This window comes from Ciona intestinalis, chromosome 2 (assembly GCF_000224145.3).
Source record: "Ciona intestinalis chromosome 2, KH, whole genome shotgun sequence".
Classification (NCBI taxonomy): domain Eukaryota; kingdom Metazoa; phylum Chordata; class Ascidiacea; order Phlebobranchia; family Cionidae; genus Ciona; species Ciona intestinalis.
The window spans coordinates 7,537,457-7,559,310 of record NC_020167.2 but is presented as its reverse complement, the minus strand read 5'-3'; the positions used below and the strand labels follow the sequence as shown (position 1 = coordinate 7,559,310).

At 36.6% G+C, this 21,854-nt stretch overlaps 2 protein-coding genes across 3 annotated transcripts in view; both read right to left on the bottom strand.

Moving 5' to 3' along the window:
* LOC100180033 (sodium-dependent neutral amino acid transporter B(0)AT3-like) overlaps positions 1 to 10,254 on the bottom strand; it is a 22,677-nt gene extending 12,423 nt beyond the window's left edge. The window contains exons 1-5 of the mRNA XM_018817448.2: positions 9,826 to 10,254; positions 8,671 to 8,778; positions 7,936 to 8,148; positions 6,978 to 7,113; positions 6,202 to 6,383 (exon numbers count right to left, since the gene is read on the bottom strand). Of these exons, the coding sequence (XP_018672993.1) occupies positions 6,202 to 6,383; positions 6,978 to 7,113; positions 7,936 to 8,148; positions 8,671 to 8,778; positions 9,826 to 9,900 (714 nt within the window). The 5' untranslated portion in view covers positions 9,901 to 10,254. The remainder of the gene's footprint in view (positions 1 to 6,201; positions 6,384 to 6,977; positions 7,114 to 7,935; positions 8,149 to 8,670; positions 8,779 to 9,825) is intronic.
* A 3,153-nt stretch (positions 10,255 to 13,407) lies between these two features.
* LOC100177690 (beta-parvin) lies at positions 13,408 to 21,172 on the bottom strand. 2 transcript variants are annotated; one of them, XM_002123494.5, is made up of 11 exons: positions 20,937 to 21,172; positions 19,338 to 19,492; positions 18,746 to 18,874; positions 18,231 to 18,345; positions 17,500 to 17,600; positions 16,905 to 16,978; positions 16,389 to 16,411; positions 15,885 to 16,015; positions 15,230 to 15,404; positions 14,301 to 14,422; positions 13,408 to 13,761 (listed from the first exon to the last, which is right to left on the bottom strand). In XM_002123494.5, the coding sequence occupies exons 1-10, from the start codon at positions 20,983 to 20,985 to the stop codon at positions 14,349 to 14,351; spliced, it is 1,026 nt and encodes a 341-aa protein (XP_002123530.2). In that variant the 5' UTR covers positions 20,986 to 21,172; the 3' UTR covers positions 13,408 to 13,761; positions 14,301 to 14,348. The 2 variants fall into 2 exon arrangements, with proteins under 2 accessions (XP_002123530.2, XP_018672994.1); XM_018817449.2 differs by lacking the exon at positions 20,937 to 21,172 and adding an exon at positions 19,814 to 19,994.
* Between the last annotated feature and the right edge of the window lie 682 nt (positions 21,173 to 21,854).

Sequence of the window (21,854 nt, the reverse complement as noted above, 5' to 3'; positions counted from 1 at the left end):
TTTGAGTATTTATAATCTAGTTTTACGTTTTCATACTTTCTGCATTATATTTTGATTTCAGGTGTTTGTATTTTGTGCATTTAGAATTTAGTTTTAGGTGTTCATACTTTTAGGATTTCTGGCGCTGTTTCGTTGTCGCTGTAGAAAGTCTCGTTCATCACATCAAGCAAATGGATGTAGTTTTTGCGATCCATCTGAACTGCCACGTCATTCATGTTGTGGTCCGGATTATACTCGTTGAAGAATGCGTGGATTTTGATGATGTTGCTAAAATTAGAAGTAAATTAGTAAAGGTTATGTATTTACTACCAAATGGGACAGAAAAAAATGAGAAAATAAATATACTGTAATATAATTCTGTAAAGATTCTTTATTTACTACCAAATGGGGCGATAAATGAGAATGAAACATAGACCTTCTTACCCCCTGTACTATATGTTAGTTTCTAAACAATTAATTATAAAATTTGTTAACATTTCATGATTTTTTGTTGTCCCATATGCTAAAAATAAAGAAAATTCACACAATTGTATACCTGTAACCCACGACCCTATAAGAGCGTTGTCAACTGTTCAAAACAGAATTACGTATGAGATATAATGTGCTAACGGTATCCATGTTTTCCCACAGTAAAAAAAGCTTTACAAAATTACATAACAGTATACACCAGTCTAAAAGAGCGTTGGTAAAAACAGAATTAGGTTATACCATACAAAATATGCTAACGTCTCTCTTCCCCGCAGTAAAAACAGCTTTACAAACATAGTTTAAACTTGGTGACTTACTGATCCATGCACTGCTCAGATCTATGGTGTGCCTTGAAGCCGAGTATACTGAATATGACCAACGATGCGAAGATACTTGTCGCGCAGTTTATACTGGCCACTGTCAACGCATCTTTTCTGCAATTATTCTTTAAGTCGTTGTATGAGGAATATGCGATCACTCCACCAAAGCCAAGTCCCAGAGAAAAGAAGATTTGTGTCGCAGCATCTCGCCACACGGTGGCGTCAGCGAGACGAGACATCTGTATTCGAGTAAGTCAGTTATATGTACGCTGTTACATTATGCGGTCTATCGTACATATTATACAGTTGTAACTGCACAGTCTTTTTTCAGTTTAAGTATATAAGGATTAAGAGTTTTTTCTTCCGTTTTTTAATGCATGGCGGACATTTTATATAAAATTTGTATAGTGGAATGGGGGAAGACAGGACACCTTTTTATTTTATTTTCTCGTCCCATTTAGCAGTAAAAAAGGACATTCCAAGAATTATAAAACCGTATCCTTACGACGGATGTTTGGATAATATGTACAAAAGCTGTCCCATCTTCCCCCACACTACTACACAATACAACCCATAAGAATCATTTTAAAGTTTTGAATACACAAAGCGTTACGATTAACTTCATGCAACTTACATCAGGCGTGAACATATAAGCCACTCCGTCCATTGAACCCGGCAAAGTAATTCCTCGGAAGAAGAAAATGACAAGAACGATGTATGGGAAAGTTGCGCTGAAGTAAACCACCTGTCATGAAAAGGATATCGTTTATTAATTACAGAAACAAGGTAGGGACCATTGGTGTGGATGTGGTTACAGTAAAACTCCCACAAAATTGGGATATGGTTTTCACTGTGATATACTCTATTCTATGTGCGTGAGGTTCCGCAGCGTGACACGCCATGGGTCCCACGATTTAGGCCAGGATGGGTCCATTACCCCAACACCTAGGGTGCAACCGCACTGTAGTATTTGTGTCACATAATTTTATATAATTAAACGTATGGGCTAACCTATTTTGTCGGAGGCATCTAACTTATTTCGTATAAACACATTAAATGTTCATATATAGTTAAAACAGTTGCTTGACTGCATATGCAAACTGAGAATGCTTGTATAAACAATAGCATATAAACAAATGCGTTCGCATGCTAATTTCAGGACATCCGTTTTTGGTCTAACCAAAAAAGCTCACGCCAGCAGTATCGCGCTGAATCGTTGGTTTATTGTGACGTAAACTTCATTGTTTTATCGCTCGTTCCCGAAACCGCTGTAGTTATACTAGGTGTGAATCATACACGTTCCGTGAAATATGCTTGGTCCTCCTATGCTGTTAATCTTACGATTTCTGAGAACGGTTTATCTCGTTTCCTGGGAACGAATACGCCTTATTAGCGGTAATGTGGTTCCGGACTTGAGAAACCGAAGTTGTAAAATGCACAAACCCAACTAATGATATTTATAGACCCCTGGGTGTTTTAGAAAGGCGGGAATTCGCATGCGTCTTCTCCGCCTCGGTTTTTCTTGGTAATTCAAGAAGCTTTAGGCCCGTTGCCAGCACACACACAGTGCTTGGTGGTAATTAAAACCCACAGCGCAAACGGAAACGTTAACCGATACTGCGGCAGTTTCCCAGCTACCCATTCACACATTTTCGCAGCGGAGGCAAAAATTGGCGCCAAATACCACGTGGTCACGAAGGCCTTTTATTACTATGCCCGAATACGCACTTACGAAAGGTTAAGTGTCTCGAGGCGACAATCCATAACTTAATTGGGTAGCACACCTAAACCAATGGAAAACTACAATTACAGCTTATACAGGATACAGTCTGGCTTATTGTATCTTGGCAACCAATTTAAGCATTTTGATTGGTTTAAAAATTCCACCTCCAGCCCCGCCCATATTTATAGCTTTGTTTACTATATAAATGCGTGTGTGACGTCACAAAGAAGCGCTTCCGATCGGATATGATGCACACCTATACGCTCTTCCTTGTCTCAAAACTCAATCGATCGTGAATTTCAAAACAAACCGTTGGTGAATATCAGTAGTAAACGTAATACGACTATTGTGCTTTAATATAATGAAAGACATTCTGTTACCAGGCATAACGACCAGGTATAATGTACATAAAGGTCTTTGACTATAACTTATCATTTGCGACTAAACTAGTATAAAACCGTGGTCCGTCCCACACTCCCTGAAGTCTTGTCTAATGGCAGACGAAACGTCGAAAATACACTACGTTTTTATACCAGATGAACGCTAAAAGATTATTTATAATTATAGACGTACTCCAGCTAATACCGTGTTGGAACATTAAGACCTTCCTTTTATTTTTTCCATACCACGTGCATATTTTACATTAATAAACCGTACACCAAGTTATAGATACATATAGTATAGTGGGGTAAAATGGTTCATGTTTTTATTTTCTTGATGTCTCATTTTTTGTCTTATTGGTACACTGAATATTTACAGAATTAACAATTTCTCACAAGAGCGTTTTTAAGTGTGAAGCATTGTGTACTAAAGGTATCCATCTTACCCCACAGCACTATACAAACAGAAACACATTTTTACCTTAAATGTACGTGTCTTGTTTTGTACAAGTTTTATAAAGTCATGTATTCGCAATCCATGTGCTGTGGTACAGCGTTTATAAAGGCTTGCCGGTAATGTAATGTACACTGTATGTAGATTTTTCCTTTTAGCGTCGAAAAGCCGTGGAATTTTAACAAAGCCGTTTGTCGTTTCTCCACACCCAATCAAACATTCTTTGTCCTTTATTCTACAACAATAGCGATTGTTCTCGCGATACGAAAACTTTTCCTAAATGAAAAATCGCGTTTGTTTTACGTAATCGTTATATAAACGCCGGTAATAAAACGCTGAGTCATACTACAATGCTGCGTCACGTGCGAACCGCCGCGAGGCTGTGACGTCACGTATCAAAATATTATGCCTTTGGGCGTGCGTGTATTTTCAAACAAGAACCGCGTCGCAAAAGTGACGAGCTAAATAAGCGATACTCTTTCGCGGGCGGCGGAAAATTTTAAATTTTTCTGGAAAATTTTCGCTAAGTGTGTTTCTTTTGGTCGGTAAGCAGAGTCACAATGGCCGGTAATGCGTTTGGAATGTGACGTCATAATCATATGCCCGGAGGGGATTCATGTGACGTCGACTGTACCGGACCATAAAAGGACCAATATTCGCGATATATTTGGATATTATGTGTTAAAGTGTCCCGTCTTTCTATATGACGTAACCGTAACGCATAAATCGTTTATTTTGGTTACAACAGCCAGACAGAGCCCATAGGGTAAATTTATCGATCAAAATCAGTCTCAATTGGTTGTACGTGATACCAGGTCAAATGGCGCGTCACAATAACTGATTATCACGTCACATACCTTCTCTATAAAGTCACAAAACCGCATTATATCAATTTTGATAGCCTAACGAAGTAAATGACAGAATAACTCCTTTTTTCCAATAATCAGTGCAACAGACACGTCCCGTGTATTGGGTTCCTATGTGTTAGCGTTATCTTTGCCGCAGACGGATTTAGGTTAATGACGTTTGCATTTACACTGTTGGTTTTAAATCCCGATAACCGGCAGGTTATGGACGTTAATATTTTATAAAATTTGTTCATAAAACGGTAGAAGCAAACGCTTTCAATGTTTCGCCTAAAGTTACCATTCTTAAGGTTTATAAAATTTAACACTGTGAGGGGAAAGATGGGACTTTTTCATTCCACTTTTTTCGTCTCGTTTTGTAGTGAACAAAGAACATTCAAAGAATTATATAACCGTATTCTCACGACTCCCATTGACCGTTGTTAGTTGTTTAAAACACGATCAGGATATTTGGATATTTTGTGCTAAAAGTGTCCCGTCTTCCCCACCCTACTATATAAAGTATATGTATCGCATAAATGATCTGGACTTACTTAAATAAGTAGGTATATTGATTACAAAATTTGATTAATATCGTATTTTCATTAAAAAATATCCAGTGTTCTTAAACACGTGTTTGATGCTTATGAGTACTTTGACGGATGGTATTTTAATTTGGTATGTCTGTTTTCGCATTTCTCTCTCGAGGAAGATTAGTTTGCCATGAACTGGAAACGTATGGTGACGTAGTGCGTGCAGGAACGTCGGTTTACGTCACGTCTGTGCGTCACTTTCAACGAAAAGCGGGACATTCTTTCCGCCCATCCTGCTTGCCACCATTCAAACCGGAATATTCTGCATTAAAACCGGAACAAACCGGAATATTCTGCACAGCCCGCCTATCTTTCCTTTGACAGACAGCTACGCCAAGAACTAAATATAAACATAGGGTATTGACCGACGCAGTACTTGGGACACAGGAAATAGCTTTTAAAGCTAAGATAAGCACACTTGTATGCCATCGGTCGTACAACCGCCCTTCACTAGTCTCGCATCGCTCCAAACCAAACATCCGTTTGTGTTGCCTTGGTTTGGTTGTGACTCAGCGGAAAACTATTTCAGTGCTATTTTTATCATATCATGTGGCGGATTTCGCTCGTTTCATGGTTTCATGTAACGGTCAATCAACCAAGGATAGTGAAATGTGTGATACTGTATAGGTGTTTTTTTATCATTTCATGTAACGCGGTTTCATAGAAAAATAATTTTTTTTCTATGAACATGGACATTCAATTATCCACTTTTCCCCATGTTTTATTATAGTATGCCTAAACTTTAAAAAATACTTCGATTTTTGGCAACACTTTTACGGTGGCGAAAGATGACTCACAAAGAACCCCTTTTGTCGGTTCAAATACAGACTTAACAACGATCAATACAATACAATGGTTGCAACGATTGTGTTTGTTTCTATACGACCGTTTGTGTTAAAGTAGTTTAGCAAGAGCACTTCAAATACCTCGGCTCTGGTTTACCCTTCGTAACTTTGTGTTGATATTCACTTTGTTGATTTAGTGGACGTGTAGCTATGCGGGGAATAGACGCGGAAACATAAGGGGCATTACGTTATATCAATGAAACTAATCTGATAACACATGTTGTGGGCGTGTTATAATCAAAGCATGAAATACGCACTGAAGTTTTTTGTATGCAGAACTTGTGTATAACCCACACTTTATATCACAATTATAAAAACCCGCAAATGTTGTTGTTTTTGTTTCCAGCTGACTACTGTTACAGTGTATTACTATAGGTATACGAAAAAAACTTTAATCGTTCAAACATAAGCCATGCTAAAACCTGATAAACATTCAACTATAATGGCAGTGGCGCAGAGGGCAAAAGAAGGTATAGGTAATTTTTTTAAATAGGAAGTCGCAACCCTCTTTAACACCCCCTGGCTACGCCACTGCAGACAAGACAGCCCACCGATCAACCACAAACAACTTACCTTCCCAGAAGATTTGATTCCTTTAAACATCCCGATAAACACGATAAGCCAAGCCACAACTAATGACAAACACATTCTCCAAACCGGTGATCCTGGTTCGTTTATTGAGGGGGAAATATCAAGCGCGTTGCGATACCAGAAATATGACGTAGGACTCGTCTCTGCGCATTCAGCAACCTCAACTGTGATAAATAAACAGCGTTGATCAATGAATGCAGTAAACATATAGTAGGGTGGGGAAAGGTGGGACATCTTTAGCACATAATATCCAAATATCCCGATCGTGTTTTAAACAATTAACAACGGTCTATATGAGAGTCGTGGAGATACGGTTTTATAATTTTTTGAATGCTCTTTGTTTACTACCAAATGGGACAAAAAAATAGAATAAAAAGGTGTCCCATTTTCCCACCCTATTATATAGTAGGGTAATATGAAAAGTTGTTTATATCAATTCATAGTGCGTGAGTTTGTGGTCGATTTTGTTTGTTTATTGTACATTGGTTTCTGCTGAACAGTTTACGTATATTCTTGTTACCGAGAGAAAACTTTCTATTGCACAAAAAAATCGCATGCCTAAAAGCGTGGTTTAACTAACGTATTTTATTCTATATGGGTAAAGTCCTGCAGTGTGGCACGGCACGGGCCCTAGGAGATCACCCTTGCAGCAAAGTATGCAACTTTGCCTAAAATGACACACAAAGTAACAGTCTTAAATACGAAATAGATAAAAATACCAGTCCAATGAAATCTCAATAACTTTACTGTTAATTTACCTGAATGGTTGTTGATCGTCATATTCGGCATTACCGGACAACTTTTCCACGGCAATGGACTTTGAAAGGAGTTAAAGAAATAGAAAAACGCCCATGATATAATCATATTGTAGTAGAGGGCGATTAAAAAACAAACCTGTGAAGAAAATCGCATTAAAACCAAATTATAAAACATCATTGACGTTATTCGAGACCTTTTTGACTTTAGAAAAAACTCGCATTAGAACAAGTGACCGCCAGCGTGTATGACGTAACTTGGCAGTAGTAAAACGTTGTTTACGTTTTTTCGGACTTTTTTAAATATAGTAGAGTGGGGGAGATATGACACCTTTTTGGGCTATTTTCTCGTTCCATTTGGTTGAAAACAAAGAACATTCAAAGAATTATAAAACCGTATCCTTACGACAAATATAAACCGTTGTTAATTCTTTAAACACAGGATAATTGGATATTATGTGCTAAAATGCCCCGTCTTCCCCCACCCTACTACATAATGACGTCGATGTCTAGCTGTTAAGCGCTCGCTTATTCACTTGCTTGTGACGTCACAAAAAGGCGCGTAACATCCCAAGATAGTTCGATTTGATCTCACAGCGCATCAAATATTTACGAGCGACAATTCAGCGGTGACGTCATGCATAGAGAAAGTACTTAAGTAGCATGACTAAGAGACAAAATACGGCGCAAACCGCTTTCTTCACGGTGTAGTTTAATATGATTTTGTCTACAGGTAAACTTGTAGTGTTTTTCCACGGGAAAACTGCATTGATTTTTCTTACAAATATTAGAGTGGGACGGGACGTCTTCAGCACATGATATTTAAATATCCCGATCGTCTTAAACAAATCCTTTTAAATTAAAAAAAGCTGAGGGTAGTCGAAAGTTTTTCTAAGAAACATTAAGTAATAATAACAAACATATTGGTTGCTTACGTCATAATCTTATATTATGAACTCACCACCATACTAGCGATTCCCACGCCCCCCAAATATCGATGTATATGATTCCACACCCCCACGCTGCCACGCCTCAATCGTTGACCAATAGCAATCTCCATATAAAACAGAGGGATTCCCTCCAACATCAGCATTATGAAGTAAGGTATAAGGAAAGCACCCCCGCCGTTCTTCTGGCATAGATACGGGAATCGCCATACGTTTCCCAAACCCACCTAAAAGGCAAGAACAATTATATAACACTGTGGGGTAATATGGGACACTTTTAGTATAATTACATAAGATAACCGTTTGGTGAGTCTAGTTGAAGACGGTGTTCGCATAGCGTATAGTACTTTGGGGTAAGATAAGACACCTTTGGCACATAATACCTTAATATGATGATCGTGTTTTGAAATAGTAACAGCTGTTCATGGTGGTCGTAAGGACATACGTTACCGACGCTCAAGTTAGTATAACAATTATATATATATTGGCGTTTCCAAAATATTGTGCATGTAGTGAGAAACCATACGATCAACATCCATGACGTAACAACAAATCGACGTCACTGTTGCGTTATAATATATCGATCTCGTCCATACGTCACATTCAATGGTCATTAGCATTATTACGTTCGTGACGTATCGATCAATCTATTGTTATATAATAACAAGTTTCATTCACATCATAACAAAACACTTCAATACTACGTCACTAAACCCGCACGTCGTGATGACGTCATAGCTAATACTTACAGCGAAGCCGATCTGGGCAAGTATGTACTGGATTTTGTTGTCCCACCCTTCTCGTTGTGGCTGGCCGTCAATTGTTTCCGACGACGATGTCGAATCGCTTTCACCAGGCTAAAATAATTTCAAATTAAACTCTAAAGGTCACATTTTGTAAAATTAGAGTCACGTCTATAAAAATACACGTATAGTAGGGTGGGGAAGATGGCACACCTTTTCATTCTATTTCTCGTCCTATTCGGTAGTAAACAAAGAACATTTAAAGAATTATAAAAACGTATCCTCACGACTCCCATGGACCATTGTTAGGATTTTGGATAGTATGTGTTAAAGGTGTCCCATCTTACCCCACAGTGATATATATAAAAAAAAGCCAGTCACATTTTTGGAAAATTTCCTATTTAAATTATTCACAAATTTGGTGGCGATTAAACGGTTGATTGGCTTTGGAATGTGTGACAACAAACCGAATTCATTGGGTTTAGTAGGCTAACTATAAGATAAGACTATAAGAGCCTACGGTATTCTATTCTTTACATTTACATGCAGTAGACCAGTGGTTCTTAAACTTGTTTGTATGCTTTACCCTTTTAACAAAGATGTTTATGAGATTTACCCCCAATATGTAATATGGGGCTCATTTATTAAATACAAAATCAGCTAATTACAGCAGTTATACTTAATGCGACGGATGTGAATTTTGATTCGTGGCTTGTTTACTCCCTAAATACGAGGAATTTACCCCAAAGGGTAAATTTGTCCAAGTTTAAGAAACGCTGCAGTAGACTGTATATGTTAAGTAGTTTGTACAAAGTCGTTCAAGCTTTTTGTACATTGTTTGACTCGTGTGTTTTTACATTACGTTTTCTGTCTTTTAAAAAGTTTGGCCGTCTTAACTTGTAGAACAATAAGTAAGATTGCGAAGCTTGTTTTATTTACCACAACTTTTCGTATTTTCCAAGCTAATGGGTAATTAGAATCAATGAAATACTTCAGGGAATTAGGACAAAAAGTAGTTTTAAACCAGTAAGATTGTACGATGTTTATCTAATTTATACCAACATCCCATTGTATCATTTTAAAAGTTTGAATGTTCAAAGTTATACAACAAGATGAATGGTTATAGGGCTAGAGCCAAAAATCAGTTTTCTTTTAACTTACTTTTTCGTCTACATGTTCTTCCATACGAACCAAAGTAACTGCAGAATCTGTGCCAACATCTTGTGCGTCGTGCATGTTGCCTAGATTGTCTTCTTCCTCGCCTTATAGTTTCGTTTTCTTTCCCTGTGTTAGGGTTTCGTATCTAATCTTCCGTATAGTTTCTACCCTTTTCCCGCGTTATTGTTTTGTCTTTTTCCTTGTGTTAGAGTTTCGTATCTTTTCACGCCTTGGAACTTGTCCTCTTGTGTTATAAACGAATTGCCAATTAGATACAAAGGCTATAGTTGCGTAGATACTTGATTTCCTCGCAGCTGTCGGGTAATTATAACACGACCGCTTAACCGTATTAGCGAGTAGTTCAGCCGAGAGTATATTTTAATCTAAAAAGATTATTAAACCACGTAATTGAAGATTGAAACAATTAAGAATCTTTAAAAAAAATATATATTGGTTAGTATTTCGCGGACTAATATTTAAAACTATCTAAACGAAGCATTATAAACAGTATACCCTGCATGGCAACCTTAGAAAATAAAGGCAAGTTCTGGCGCGTTTTTTTTTGGTCATCGCGACCCTTTGTGACAAACAATAGAACAATGGTTCCACTGAATAAAAGCTTCTGTTGGAACACCAAAACCTGAAAACTTTTACAAAACTAACTTTCTATTTTAAATTCTCACTTTACAATATTATATTTTTTGTCTGAGAAACCTATTTTATAAACGTAAACTTATTATCCGTAGTTCTCTACTTATATAGTACCACGAGGTGGAAGCTGACGCACAACGTGTCTGGTTGAGCCTAACCAACCGTACTTTAATAAACCATTAGGCCTTTTGAGCGTGCCTTCTTCTTCTTTTACAACGCCCTAGAGAAAAGCTCTTCGCCTGGGTGCTTTTCCACTCCAAGAGATTAACGCACGTGACTCCATCTCTGGTCACGTGGTAACAATATTTTCATCGCTCTACTACGCGAACATGTAAACAAAAGCGTGACGCAACATTACTCAGCTACACCGTCAATATTAAAGTTAAATAAGTTACAAGAAAATTTCCGATCCCTCAAGGGCAAATATGCCAAGCAAATAGACGTAACTGTGCAAGACGTCATGACCTAACGGTTGTGCTGGTCTTACTAATTCTTTAAAAATTCTGGCATTGGTTTTGGTAACCTACCATAAAATGTCTAATTAAACTATCGACTATCCAATATTTTAAGCCACTACTGGAGTACACGAAGAACGCGATAACACGCGACTGTACGCTACCTCGTGGACACAACAACTATAAACCCACACCAAGCGAGCGAATAATGAAAATAAATAAAATCAATATTTCTCGTATTTGTAGCAGAGGTAACATATGGCCATTTTGATCATGTTCGGGTTCTGCTAGCCAGGGCTCGCTGAAATACGCAAGAGGAAATATCTGGTTACTAAACGCGACAACCATTTCCTTTCATTCAAAATAAAGCGGCGTGAAAAAGGGACTTGTACTGGTATAATTTTCTATAGTAAAGAATACTTCCGCCGCGTGAACGTTTTAAACTATGTAGTTTAGCTTCACAGGGACACATTTTTATTGTAATTTCTCTTCTCATTTGGTAGTAAACCAAGATCATTGAAGAATGAGATATAACCGTATCCTCACGACTCTATAAGAGCGTTGTTAATTGTTTAAAACACGATCTCGATATTTGCACATTATGTGGTTAAGGTGTCCCATCTTCCCCTACTGGACTATAACCTATTTTTATTTATCTCCTCAAATAGCAGAAAACCGAGTTGTCAATTCCAATTTTAATATGGGATCCCGCGTTTACTTTACACGAAAACTAAAACTAAACGTTTTTTCCGTAATTGCCTATGGTTATAATAGCAGTGGTAAATTTATTTATTTTAAATAGTCCAAAACGTTTGAGATTGAAGTCCAAACCATTCTAAAACACAAAAATAGTAAACTAAAATCGAAACTTAAAAGTTAAACGTTTCCTAGAGCTTTTCGTGTGTAATGCTACATTTAGTTATAAACCCTACTGTTAAATATTATAGCGGTTTTGTTCTCCCTTAGTTTTCCTAACTCGTTGTTTAGACACTTAACAGTTCTTTGAATATTAAAATAATTTCCTGGAATTCGGCTTGTATTTAAATTAAACCCTAACTGTTTGAGTTTGATGATCCGCCCACAAGATTGAACCTATAACGTTGGATATACGATGATGACGCGCTATGCCAACATTTGTGACGTCACAGAGTTTGAAGTTGTCTCGCGGCGATCGATGCCTGGAATTGTACTAGTACTAGTTTGGAATTTCCAACAAGCCTATTGAATCTTCGTCTACAAGCTGGGAACCACTACGGCGGTTCAAACTCTTTGTAACGAAGCTTCCAGCATCCGGTATCATGTTTCACAGAGTTTGTAACTTACCGGGGAAGTTTTATAATTTTGACAACCTATGTTCTGAATCATGGTGGTATGCTGTTATCGTCTCATGACGTGTTAGTGTCGTGACGTCAGAATTATATCGGGGATTAAGTATCTGACGTCACATTCATAGTCGTTTTTATAATTCTTTGATTGTTCTTTGTTTACTACCAAATGGGACGAGAAAACGAAAATGTGTCCTATATTCCCCACCCTAATATATATAATTGTAGAATATCTATCGCACTGCGTTTACAGGAATTTAATTAAATTCGTTTTAAATTTTGTCACCTTAAAAGTGAAATTAAATAAAGGCAGCTGGAGCGTTTTAATATTAGTTCCGTAATATAAGTAATAACTCCTGATTATCAAAAGCAATAATCGTAATGAATTCTGTTGATTACGTTGCATCCGTACATAAGGCCGCACAGGTTTGCGGTAGTCGGGTATTTCGATAATATGTTTATTAACATTGATTGCAAATTATCGCCATGATTCTTTTTGGCAAACCACCAAAGCTCTTGGGTTCGAAGCTCGCCGCTGCTACCATTGGGGGTGTATGTGTTCTTTGGTGTGGCTTGACCTAGAGGCCATTAAAAAAAAACAAAGCAACAATCGATTATAACGAAACCTCTCGTTGCATTCCGTGCGGATCAATATAACGTCACAATGCGCGCTATGACGTAGTTGTGGGAATAGATATATTCTTGATCTCTACGGTCACGTGCGCAATCCGACGAGCATATTCTTCTTTTATTGTTGTTTTAACAAATCGACCTTCGCTATTGACGTATGCCGTACATAACAAAAGTGATAAACACGCTATTAATACGTCACATGGGGAAACAATGAAGTCTCCAAACATTGCGCTTTTTTAATATTCTTGGCTGAGGTCTTAGTGTAGTGAAACACACGATGGGGCCTGAGATTTCGCCAAATTTGGTTAAAAAAAAACGAGTGCCCACAAAGCTACATACGTGGTAACTCGAAAGCTGGACCGAGGTGTCCGTCGTAACAGAACAGCGATTGTCGTTGCTCCGCCACAGTACGAGTATAAATAAGTTACATTCATTCATTAACCCCACTGTACTATATGCTAAGTGAGCACCATGACTGCTTTGCCCCATATATGGATTATTAAAACAAACACACATAAATGTACAGTTAGTGCGGCGTTATATATTCTGTGTAACAAAGTTTATATGATGTACATATAGTACCGGTGGGGTAAGACGGGACACCTTTAGCTCATAATATCTGAATAACGTGATCGCGTTTAACAATTAACAACGGTCTTTGGGAGTCGTAAGGATATGGTTTTATAAATATTTAAATGTTCTTTGTTTACTACCAAATGCGATAAGAAAATCGAATAAAAAAGGTGTCCCATTTTCCCCATCTTTACTATCCTCAGAAACACTGTATATTTACAAACAATAAAAAGACGGTATTATATTTCATGATTTTAAACTTAAACTTCATTCATATAAAAAAATGTCGTCGGTTAAAGGGCCTAAACACACCCCAAATGTACTTCGCTTTAATCGATAGAGTGTGTTTTTCTAATTCCAACGACACCTTACTTGTTTTAATCGGTTCTGTATAACCAAAGATATTCCAGCTCAAACACCGTGAAATTCAAAAAACTGATTTGAAAGTTGCGTGGCGAAAAAAATTGAGAAGTGTACTACCCACGTGACAAACACGTAACAAAATTGTTGAAGCGTGGCCGCTCTCATTCAGAAAGGCGAGAGGCAGTGTTTTCAGCGAAAAACGAGAGAACAAAAAAAACGCAAAAAGCACAAAAAAAACGCAGGTTTCGCTTTTACGAATGAATCAGTCACGTGACTAGTACGTTCCTACGTCACAATCACGGAGCTCGTGGTAAAAAAAAGATAGCGCTAGAGATCACTGTTTGAGGACGAATATCTCCGCCTATACTGGACCAATTTTAATAAGCAAAGTATTTTTGGAATCAATAAAACGGTCGCTTTATGAATTTACCATAAAAAATAAAAGTGACGTGGGGTGTGTTTAGGCCCTTTAAATGGCCTGTGACGTCATATATCACCAAGCGGTATCGTAGTTTTTATTATGACATCACAATCTCTTGTATTTCGTGAACAGGTTGTAGAGAACACGGAGAGTGGATTTGAGCTCGCAGTTGGCGACATCTAGCGGAAAAAGTGAGTGTTATCATTGTATACGATTTAACAAGCTTGTTTTGTTTCTAATATGTGTGACAAACATTGCACTTAATGCATTACATAGGTATACAGTAGTTAGCTATGAAAGAATATAAAATATTTTAAACCAAAATTCAATTTTAAAATGGCTAGTTTGGGCTAAAAAAAGATGAAAATGTAATGTAACTTTGTTATCTTTACGGGGCAGGCAACGACAGTCGTTATAACACAGTATTCTGTTTCATACACCTCGTGCCAGTTTACGAGTTACCCCATAAGTGACTTTGTGGGTGATATAATACAATGGATGTATGTAACTTTTTTTTATCCTCGCATGGTGGGGCAACGACAGTCGTTATAACACAGTATTCTGTTTCATACACCTCGTGCCAGAGTTACCAGGATTACCATGCACAGCATGCATGTAACACCGTGTGTGTTTTATTGTGTATGGCTGACAATTTTGACAACTAATTAGTGAATACTGGGTTGGGGTATGTGAGACAAGCGCCATCTGTGCCATCGCGAAATATTGGTTAAATATGAAAGGTTAACCAAAAAAACGTAACTCGCTTTATTCTTGAGTGGTCAGAAAACGACAGTCGTTATCACACGGGTTTAACACCTCGTGCAAGCTTACAAGTTACCATGTATGTTACTTTGTGGGTGATTATTTTTTTGGGAGATTTTTCCATTTTTTTTAATAAATAGCTGAAAATTTGGTTTGTAACAACTGAGTTGAGGCGTGTGCGCAAACTGTTACGTGGCGCAAAACCATTGCAAGGCGTCAATTACCTTCAGGTCTTGCTTTAGGTTTAGGGAGTCCAGCGTCTTGCATAAGTTCAAACGCAAACTGTAGATTGTGAACTTTAGCCTCAAACGTCTCTGGTGTTAAACTGAAGCCGTATAATGGTACAAAGTAACCCTCCAATAAACCCATCAGTAAAATGAGGTAAACGCCATCTGCAAACTAAGGTTGTGAAGATTAGGAAATTGGATGGATGTAAAAATAGTTTTAATAAAACATAAAATAACTGTTTACTCATCTTTAAATAAGTTTGGTTATCATAAGATAATTTATTAGAAAAATTAAAAGAACGTAAAAAAAGAAACAAGCAGCAAAACAACACTCATTTATGGTAAAGTAAGAGGCAGAGTAGTTGGCTTAATATTTTAACTTGAAAGATAATCTGGTCATGTTAGTTTAACTTTCAAAAACCTTTCGATTCTGAATGTTTAAACTTTTTTGTGAAAAAACTTCAGCTTTCTACTTAAAGGGGCATACCAACGAAAATCAGAATTTGTTAATAGATAGAAATGTTCAATGTGATCTGTTTCTGTTTCATATTTTGAACTTTGGTGGTCCCCTTTTACATTTGAGCATCTTTATCCACATACTGTTAGTATGTCCCTTTCATACTTACTTTACTTTCAACATTATTCAACTTACCTGAGTGTCCAAATCAGTAACAGTAAGATTGACTTTTTCAAGATGGCGGTTCGCAAATTCTATGAGAAGTCTCTTCACAAGACTTAGTTTGTCCGGTGCGTGATCAAACAAAGTGTCGAACGCGTCTCGCTCTGTTGAAAATTGCCAATTAACTCAAGATTCATAAAATAAGTTTTAATTTATTTTTATGCTGTTTAAAAGGCGAAGATCATCACCCACAAAGTTATATAAATGGTAACTTGTAAGCTGGCACGAGGTGTTAAACCCGTGTGATAACGACTGTCGTTCTCCGGCCCCACAAGGATAAATTGAGTTACATTCACATTCATCATGTAGTTTAAAGAGAAAAAGTTCAAGATAAAATGGTTGTCTGTTGCAAATAATGGAGCATCAGGCTAATTTAGGATTCAATCTCATGGCCCACGGGACATTAGTTATCAAGCATTGCTTTGTTTTCCAGATAAAATATTTATATTTCAGAACAAAATAAACAGTTTTTCTCACCAAATCTGCCACCTGTCATCTCCCTGTAAAAATAAATAAAAACAAGTTTAAAACACAAAAACTGGACACGAACTTTTTAATCTGTTTACTAGTTCACTAATTATATGTACAAATGTACATGCCCTTTTTTCTCCATAAATATTTATGAATTATAAACATTTGGCGCTAGTGAAGAATCTTCCGGTATGTTACATGTTGAATTGGTGGGAAGTGTGGGAGGTTTGTAGTTAAGGGCTAACGGGTTAGTAGTTGAGAGGGTATTGGACCCGTGTAAAACAACTTTTCAAATCGCTAATGTTATATTACTGCCAATGGCTAGTTGTGGTTATCCGGGTTAGAGTTTGGGGGAATAGAGTTATAGGTTGGTTGTTACGTTTAGTGGTTAGCAGATAACGTTGGATGGTATGTGGAGGATACTGGCACCAAACATTCAATTGATTTGAGTGTAACGCAATATCATTATAAACATTTTGATGCCTGCAAATTGTGGCTGAACCTAAAAATAAAGGAACTCACTCGAGTGTGGATGTGATTTCAACGCTAACAACTTTGTGGTCCAGTTTTCCCTCTCTTTTTGTGATCACAATTACCTGAAAAGTAGTTTATAATTCAAATTATAAACATTTTTTAAACTATAATCTAAATGGTATAAAGGATTATTTAGTTGGTATTTATAAAAAAACAACAGTTTAAAGTGCAGTTTGTATAGGATTAATCATAGCAATTAAATTTGTTATCCATTGACCATTATTAAACTCATTTTTTTATTAGCAACATTTTTGCAGCTAGTTCCTATAAACATTCTAATCTATATAGGTGATATCCTACAGCAAAACATGCCGTAGAACCTGGGAATTAGGTCAGGGTTATTGCATGCCATGATGAGTGATGACCATTGACAAGTAATTACCTTATTTCTATGTTAGTATTTAACATTGACTGTGTTTTATAAAATAACTAAAAAAACAACTAACAAATTAATATAAATCCATTAGTCGATTGATTTGCACAAAACGGCTTTGGTCCATATATTTATATTAAAGTATGACAACTTAACATAAACATGTTTATTATATATTATATAGTACTATATACAAAGTGGATTGACAACCTTTAAGGAACATTTCTCTGGCATTCGAATTGGTGCATGGTAGTGTGTTGCCAGTGCAACTAAAAGATGCAAAATGGCCACCAAACTCTTGGAGTGAATACCTGGGGTAAAAGAACAAAATCTACTTTATTGTTTGAAATGATATTATCAAGAACTTGTGTTGTGGCACAAGAAATGGTCACAACATTGTTGAAGTATAATAGACAAAGTTTTGTTTGTGTTCAACGAAATCTAGCTCAATTGTGTGTGCAAAGGGGCGGGTAACACAGTCAGAATATATAATATGCGATAAAGAACAAACTCTAAATGAAATAAATAAACGTGGCAATGAAAACTGTTTTTTTTTTTAATAAAATCTTGCTCAATTTGTTGTGAAAGGATAAAGAAGATCAATTCAAAGTTATAATACGTCAAGTAGTATAAACAGAAACCATTTTGTAATTTAGGTATTATTTTTTTAAAATCATCTAGCTCAATTTTATGTGCGAAAGGACCAGTCAGGACCAGTTTAAAACTATAAATGTGTAGTTTCATAAACAGAAACCTAAACTATTTTGTAATTTAGGTGGGCCTTTTGAATTGTTTTTTTCAATAATGTTTGCATTGTCTGATCATTTTTTGCACGAAGGGAGCAGTTTAAAACTATAAATGTGTAAAAGGGGGGGTTTTTTTTTTTAAAATAAACAGATACCTAAAACTGTTTTGTAATTTCGTTATTAAGAATTTCTTACCATCCACACTCCATTTTCCTTCATCCCAACCCCCAATTCCTTGTTCAGTAACTTTATCAAGTACAGCTGTCAGCTTCTCTTTTTGTCCCTGGTCAGTTTGGGTAACTTCTGGTACCTGGGGCCAAGGAATAAGTTAGGGGTGCAAAAATTGCCCAAGCACAAACACGCAGGGGAGATACCAAAATATAAACTTTATTTAACCATTAGACAACACTCGTTATACATACCATGCTGGTAAAATCATTGGAACAAAAGTATCAGATAAAAGCGTGGCTGCTAAACGATTAATATGATATAAATTAATTTATATTGAGTTGTGTTTAATTAAAACAAATTACGATGTAATGAAAAGAAAAGCGTTCGTAAAGACACAAACCTTTCAATGGGGAAGTTGGGTTTTAAGAAGGTAGTAACACTAACACATAATGTGAAATGAATATGCTTTATATACAGCTTTGTCTACACAATAGTATAAACAAACAGTGGGAACAGATTGTTATAAACTAGACGCACTCCTGAAGCTTAATATTTCCAAGTTTTTCCAGTAGTTTTTGAAGCACTTGTCCATCAAACAAATCTTCCTGAATATCTTTAACAATAATCCTCTGTTCTACAAGGCTGTTGTTGATCCACTCCATTAAAACCTACAATGAAGCAATAAAAAAACTTCTATCACAAACATGACAACCCATATGTGACACTGTATATTCTTTTGGGCTTAGTATTGAACACAGCTGATGACTACAGATTCAAACAAGCAATAAAACTTTTAATACAAACATGAAAACACACAACACATGACATATTCACTTCATCTCAGCGATTTAAAAACTAAAACCATCTTTGGTGATGTAAAAATATATATTGATTGAGCAATGCTAGTTACTGTTCAACATCGGTTATAAATAAAGGCATGGGTGCCAAAGCTTGGGTGGCAAGGTGGACAGGCCTACATTAGTTGTATTTGTATGTTTGGGGCATAAAACTAATATCTAAATACTAAGAAAAATCAGGACAATATATCAAAAAATTAGGCAAGAATAAATGCTGTATGAAATAATGAGATCTACCACCCAGCCATATAAATGCACCTATACATCGCCCAACCTTTTGTAACTCCTTCACTTTCGGGTCCTCCAGTGAAAGTTTATCGATCATCGTTCTTTCTTCATTTTCTTCCAAGTGGAAACTACTTGGATCGTAATCGACCGATCCATTGGAACCGTCGATGGCTTCCCTTCCCTCTTGTTCCAAGTCACTTACTGCAAAATATTAAAATTGTTACATTGTCACTTTAAATTTTCTGTCTGCACAAAATTTCATACATTCTTTATTTTTAAAAACATCACACTTTTTTACGCACTGCGAATGAAAAAACCCAAAAATGGTATGGTTTTACTAAAATTAAAGGATAGGCCTATTAATTCTATGTTTAGGTTTTTCGAGTTATTGTACCTATTCTGTAAGACTTATTGATCCGTTACTTTCTTATAACTATGATATGCACAAAAATAGAATTAGGATCAAAGAAACTATAAGTTTTGTTCGTTTTTTTAACTTTACGCCCAACACCAACATCGTACCCTCTTTTTGTTTCTTTTTTCTTCCCAAAGTAAGGGAGAAAAACCCGTCCTTATTTTCGGCGGGTCTTGGCGATTTTGGATACCCTGCCATAGTTAATAGCAAAACTGTCCTATCTTCTTACGTACAAAACGTACTAACTACTAAAGTTGGTAAACAAACTTTTTGGTAATTTCCCAGAAAGGGAACAGACGCCCAGGCTCGCAGTGTTTACAAATTATTTTTAAAATTTCAAAAAAATGTGTGAAAATGCCAGCACATACCAAAACTAAATTGAATTTAACTTAATCGTAAAGAAAAATATACTTTATTTACAAGGTTGCAGCGTAAATATATTCAAAGTTTAGTAAACTAACACAATATTGCCCAAATTGTTAAGCTGCTTTTTTAATATGGCATCACTTTCATACCAAATTTGGCAAAAATGGACATGACCTATTTGTACATTTGTCCCGCGTAATCGCGTATCGGATTTTTACCAAATATGTTTACGTTTCCTATTTAATTGTCACATTTGTTTATATCCCACGGAAGCAGACAGTTAGACTGGTGCTTTGTAACTGTTTTCCTCAAAATCATAATGCCTATAGCCGAAAATCGTGAGTTCATATTGCTTTGTGATAATAAATGTGATATACAAAACCTACACCCCACGTCCGTTTACTGTGCCCCAATTACGCAGAGTCAGTGGTTACATTTATTATTAAAATTCTTTAGATGTGCCCAAAAATATTGTATTTTTTGCAGATCCAAAACGAACGACGAAATACGCTTCTGAATATGATGCAGTTTACCTACAACGTTTGTGACTGAACCACTGAACCGGTAACTTTATGAATACAAGCAACTGCGGACGCTCTTTGGTCTACTCTTAAGATTTTATTTAAAAACAAACAAAATTTAAAACAATCTCCCAGTTTAGGTCAAGTCAAGTGTATACAATTCACAATACATGGGGTATGGAAAAATAATAAATATAGTTAATATATTTATATATTTGTAAAACGCATATATTGGTCTGCATTTGATTTACTATGGTCAATGGACTCTGCTGAAAGTGAAAAGAAATATATGTTTTCAGACACAAGTTAAGCCTATGATTACAGTTAATGTTGTAACACTTACCATCAGCAACCATACTTCCCCACGTTGACCACGGTTTTGCAAACGCCATCTCAACGAATGCATAAGACAGTAGGCTACAGTTCTTTCAATAAATCCACCAAAACTTCGCCCTATATTGTTTAAAACTCGTTTCTTCTCTATTCCACTAAACAACAGGCATCTCTATACAATACCACAGCAGTTTGATTCGTTGTTGTTTTATCAAACTGTAATTTTAGCCCTTGTTTTATTTTGCACGGTAGCTATTACTCACTCAGCTGGTGACATATTTACTGACTAGCGACTCCCAGCGCGATGATGTAAGACACATACACACCATCCGGACGCCGGATATTGAAACTCAATTCAATTTTCTATGAGTTTCAAAAGGCGCGTAACCGAAGAACGTGAACATTTCCATGAACATATAAAAGCATGCAGGTTTACGCTGGTATATGTGATATAGGCCTATGTACGCATATGCTGGTCTATAACGCATACGCTGGTATATGTGCGGCGAATAGCCAGTAATCGTGTAAAGCAAACGTTCAGTTTCCGAATCTGACCCTGCTACTTCTTTATAGACCGGCATGAAGTTAATACGTGATTTATAAACCCAATATGATGTGCTATATATATATGCACCATATAACGTTACGCTTATGCAGTCTATATAGTGCTGCGGGGTAAGATGGGATACCGTTGACACCTAAATCCTATATGTCCTGTGGTCTTGTTTTAAACAATTAATAACGCTCATTTAGAGTAGCGGGCTGCGTCCCATTTTACCCCACCTTATTATAGCATTTACGTCTTATATATTAAACGACGCGATGTCTCTGATTTGCTTTGCATCCTCTTTGGCCTGAATCGTAAAACCAATGCTTTCCAAGTTACTGCTGCCCAAAACACGCAATGAACGACGGGTCAAACTGGTTG

Coding starts and splice junctions, on each gene's coding strand:
- LOC100177690 (XM_018817449.2), bottom strand. CDS start 19,904: ATGGCAGGGTATCCAAAATCGCCAAGACCCGCCGAAAATAAGGACGGG. Junction 16,979..17,499: donor CAGAGAAATGTTCCTTAAAG/GTTGTCAATCCA, acceptor ACTACTTTTCAG/GTAATTGTGATCACAAAAAG. Junction 14,423..15,229: donor ACCTAAAGCAAGACCTGAAG/GTAATTGACGCC, acceptor TTTTTCCGCTAG/ATGTCGCCAACTGCGAGCTC.